At 40.6% G+C, this 5,162-nt stretch overlaps 1 protein-coding gene across 1 annotated transcript; it reads right to left on the bottom strand.

Annotated features, from left to right (window-relative positions):
• Positions 1-3,972: 3,972 nt before the first annotated feature.
• Positions 3,973-4,366, bottom strand: LOC103554626 (large ribosomal subunit protein eL34-like). Its single transcript, XM_070603657.1, has one exon. It carries the CDS (start codon positions 4,335-4,337, stop codon positions 3,984-3,986), a length of 354 nt encoding a protein of 117 aa, XP_070459758.1. The 5' UTR covers positions 4,338-4,366; the 3' UTR covers positions 3,973-3,983.
• Positions 4,367-5,162: the final 796 nt, after the last annotated feature.

Here is a 5,162-nt window from a genome sequence, read left to right as displayed (position 1 = left end):
TATATAAGGGTGGGCTGGAAAAGGTAGTCTTCCTGTGTGCCCTGGAGAAAAATGAAACTATGTGAACACATGGTATTTGTCTCTGCCACAGTTTGTGAAGAGAATTTTTAGGTCTTAGATCTGGAAGAGAACTTCAGGTTCAGCATCAGAAGTAGAAACTGAGGCACAGTTGGGGGGGAAGCCTTGCACAAGACTAGAGAAAGTGCCAGGCCAACATTCTAACACCTAGTATCTAGACAGCAATGGAGGTTCAGACCCTTTGTAGCATCATCTGGACCAATCTTCTACCTAGTGGAAAATGGGCCCTCATCAACAGCACCCCTGACATCCCTCTAATGAAAGGCTGAATTTTTTTAGTTAAAGAATGAAGAGAGGTACAAATTTACAAATGCCAAGATAAATGTACATGTAATTTGCTAATATTTTAACATCAGTTTTATCTTTCAAGTCATGGAGTAGTGTGGCATTATATCATTTTATTGTGCTGAAAGGTTTCTTTTTGCCCGTTGAGTTTTATTCACATTAAGTAGAATTTTTGGAAAATATGTATGAGACATAAAACTAGAATACTTAATATTCATACTTGTTATACTTTAATATCTTGCCTAAGAGTTCAGAGAGGAAATGACGTTTGTGTCCTGCATATGCCAGTATTTCTAAACCTTTCCATTAATATTCACATTAGAGATAAGTGAATGAAAATAAAAATTATCTGGAAATTGAAATGTTTCTGCATTAAATTTAAGGTTTTCATTTTCTAGAATATATTATTTTTTGGTTTCAGCTCTTGTAATCTTGTTATTACCATGTGGCCAATATATTATACCTAAATTATACAAGGGGAAAGATTTGGTTTGGAGAGTTGGAGTGGGGTAGCAAATGGAGAATAAAGAAAAATAAACACAAGTTCGGGGAGATTATTCCTTTCCTACTGAGGGGTATCAGAGCTCTCTCCATGGCCACAGTGGGATGAATACTGTTGCTCTATTCCTGTATCCTGCCAGTTCTGAGCTAGCTTCTGCATGTTGAAGTTCAAAAATTCTTGGAAAGCTTGGTTTTTCCCAGCTTTGGTCAGAACTCTTACAGTGGGCATATGTCTCCATTGTAGGCTAGCGTTTGTCTTAGCTACATTGGTAGAAATGTAGTGTAAACATCTTCTACCATATCTGGGGTATCATGGCCACTCTAGGATGTTATACATTTACAATAACAACAATGGCAACAAAACAACAACGGTACCTAACAATTCTAGAGTTGTTATATGTCAGTTATTGATTATGTACCAGTCACTGTACTAAGTGATTTATATATATATTAGCTCATTTAATTCTCAAAACAAATCTGTATCTCTCTTATGTTCCTTTTTAAGAATGAAGAAATCCTTCTCAGAAGCCTTTAGCAGATTTCCCCTAAAGTCTCATTGGCCAGAATTACTTCACTTGCTTATGTCAAACCAAGCATTTACCAAGAGGAATGCTTGGCTTAGAAAGTCCAATCAAAACTCATCACTTAGGTATGGGAAGGACATTGCAATTCAGCGGAGGTTGAACAAAACCTGGGTTATGCTAGCAAGGAAGAAGGGAGAGGTAAGGCTATTTGGTAGGAAGCCAACAGTGTTCACTACAGTAGTCAGGGATAAAGGAGTAAATGTCAACAGAATTCAAACTGGAGGCATTCTTCAAACATGAATAGAAAAGTGAAAACAAAATTCCATTAGTAGTTGTACCATTTAAAAATGATGAACATCAACCGAAATAGCTGCACATTTTCTGGGCATCTCTAATTAATTTCTTTTTAATGGTTTGCAGTGTAACTCCAGGCAAGTTAACTTAAGCATTTGGCATTTGTTCTCTGAATATGACAACCCAATAATGAGACGTTTTAGTTCAAGAAACTAGAACTGTCGTTCTTTGTTCTTAATCCACCCTAGATGTTCACAGCTTGATCTATGTTACTTCCCTCATCACCAGGATCCAACGAGGGCAGAAGGAAACGTTTCAATAACCACTGAAAGCATTTGGGAAGACCTTTAACTCTCCTACGTCAGAGGGCCAAGAGCCTGATACCTACAGCCATTTATGTGCAGCAACATCTATATAACCCTTTGTTTGCCCAGGTTTGGGGTTCGATCCTCTCCCTTCACTCCTGTGCATGATCCTAGTCAGTTAACACTACAGCAACTTTGTCCCAATCTTCCCAGGCATCTGGGCCCACCACAAGTTTGCACAACGGTGGGAATATCTGTGAAATTCAGCAATCTTGTAGGCGTCTCCTTCTCTCAGTCAGACGTAGACAGATTTTTCCACATGTAATATTTATTGTAGTTTAAATCATACTCTATGCAATTGTTTCTGATTTTCCGCCTAGGATCATTGTCAGCTTGCAACTGTGTTACATTTTCACAACTCTGTTTGGACTCTATCTCTGATATGGGAGTCTTGCCTGGGGGCCAATGCTGCATCTACGTTCCACCTCCGTTGCCTGCCAGGATTCCCAGAACACTCTTCCCTTAGGAGTCCAGCTCCCTTGCTCATAGGGGACCAATAAAGCACCATAATATGTTTCTGTTCTCGAGAGTGACAATTGACAAGAATGACTTTGTCCCACATAGTGCAAATCTTTCTATTTTATTCCTTGTGGATACTGTACACTTACTCTTGCGATGTTGAGCCATTCTCCTTTGGAATCACCTTCCCAACTATTTTTCCAGAACAGATGAAACTAATTTCATTATTTTCTCATCAGACATTGCTTTTGACTCAAAGAATAATACCCAGGTGGATCATTCACTTTTTTAAAGAGATTTAGCTTCAAATGGCATCAGGGTTGTTCTGAAAATTTACCTTCAAAGGCTGAAGATCAGCCAATGAGTATTGAGTGTGCTTTTGAATAAAGAATGTCGTAGGTGTTTTCAACTGACTACCATGTTTAAGAGACTGCTAGGGACTGTAATTTACTCATTGTGGAAGGTTCTGTTTAAATCCAGCCCTCATCCCATAAAGCAGTCCCTATTCAGTGTTGGAAGTGATACTTTCCTCCTTGGCCCTGTGGATTACTCATAAAGCACTTAATTATTTGTTTGCAAAGTTTCATTAAAAAGCAGGGCCAATCATTGCTTGCTGACCTAAACATTCAGCTTATGTACTATTCAGCTCCCCACCTTTATGCTAAGCTGCAGCTGCAGGAGCAGAACTCACAGGAAATACACACACCCGAGCACTCCAGAAGCTATTTTATACAAGTGGGTTTTATAAATAACCGCAAGCTCTTCTTATCTATCAAATTTCGACACCCAGCCTCCCCTGTGCTCCCTAGAGGAGTGCCAAGAGAGAGGAGAGAAGAAAGCCTCCAGGTTCACCCCTTTGACTCTTTAACCCTGAGCTGCCAGTGTTCGCATGTGCCATGACAGGTAACTTCTGATTACTGAACTCCTTATCTTAAAGAAAAAAAATAGGATCGAATGTCCCTGCATTGCTCTTTATCTGCATTTCCAGAAATAAAGTGTGCTGCAGGGAGGGGAAAAAAAGGTCATTGGACCACATTCATTATCAGGAAAAGAATATTGTAAGAGGAATTCTTGAGCGCAGTGCTATTTAAACTAAATTTTGAGCAAGAGTAATAATTACCCTTTATAATATCACACGTGTAAAACACACTCTTAAGCTTCCTAATGGCAAAGAGGGAGGAGAAGGGGGCGTCCTAATCTACAGATAATGAGTACTCAGGTTGCTGATCACTTGGTCCTGCCCCATATGTCCTGTATGTTTGTTCTGGGTGTGGATGTGTACTGTGAAGTAATGTATGACAGACTCTTCAGATCAAATCCTGTCCTGACCAGTTCTCAGACTCTTCTTAGCTAGTTAAGTGGCCCATGGACTCTCCTGCCTGAGTAAACTTTCTTCAGAACCCCAATTCTAGCAGTGCTTTTTTTTTTTTTTTTTTGCCTTTTGACTTTTCTTATTACTCAAAAAAGCTTCATTTTTTTATTTAGCTTTCTGACTCTGTGCTTGTGCCTTCAACACTTTCACAACGATTTTCTGCTCCTCAATAAGGAAAGCATGCTTGATCCTGTCGCGGACACATTTAGCACACATGGAACCTCCGTAGGCCCTGCTGACGTGTTTTTTCGTTTTAGACAATCTCATAAGAACTTTAGGCCTCACAGCACGAACGCCTTGCAGTCGGCCTGGGCACACGCCACACGCGGACTTCGGTGCTTTCCCAACTTTCTTGGTATAAAGGTAAACAATCCTATTACCAGGGGTTCGGGACAGCCTCGTTTTGTTAGACGCTGTGTTGTAGGAGAGCCTATGGCGGTAGGTCAAACGCTGGACCATTCTGAACGCCTCTAGACGCCGTCCCCGGAAGAGCTAGCAGTGCTTTTTAAAGTGCCCGTCCCCTTTGCTTAACTCCCAAAGACTCCACTGACACATACTCAGAATGCCCCACAAGTGTCAGAAGAAGAAAGCCCTTACTTTCCAGAGGGAGAGGAAGGTCTTAGTGTTTTGTACTCCTGGGTGAAGCTTTTTATTGTTTTGTTTTATCATTTATTTTTGTCCCTCAGTGCTTCATATGACGATTCAGTTACCTTAAATTCTTCCTCTCTGTCAGGTCCTAACATCCACACTAAGCCTCCGCTCCCGGTAAACTGCCTGCCTCATTTGGAGAGGATTCTCAGGACTCTGAGAGTCTGAGCACTGGACACCAGCATACTGGACAGAATGCTGACGGAGCCTGGAAGACTCCTCGTGGAGTCGCAGACTGGCTCAGCTATTCCAAATGTGCTCCATTCTGCAATTATTATCACGATTGCTCCTTCCTCTTTTCCCTCTGCTATTCGGGTAGGATTTTCAATCTTGTTTCCTCATCCAATCCCATCTCATCTGTGTTCTACTATCTTTCTACCATCCAGGATTTCTTTGAAATCTCTAGTCTATTGCCTGCTGGTTTTCTGATGACCCTCCCCCAAATATTTTTCAATAATTTCAAGAGGACCTTGGGAGGGAAGAGAAGTAGATGTGTGCTCAATCCATCATTTAAAACTTAAAGCCCAGATTTCTCTTTATCTGTTTTTAAAATCATCTATTAGTGGGAATGTACTTCATGCCTTATCTATCAGACAGAAAAGTCAACCTTGTTAACTATTCTAGTTTAAGGAGCTT

Source organism: Equus przewalskii, chromosome X, assembly GCF_037783145.1.
Source record: "Equus przewalskii isolate Varuska chromosome X, EquPr2, whole genome shotgun sequence".
Taxonomy (NCBI): Eukaryota; Metazoa; Chordata; class Mammalia; order Perissodactyla; family Equidae; genus Equus; species Equus przewalskii.
Note: the sequence above shows the minus strand (reverse complement) of the source record. Positions and strands in the feature narration are given on the sequence as shown.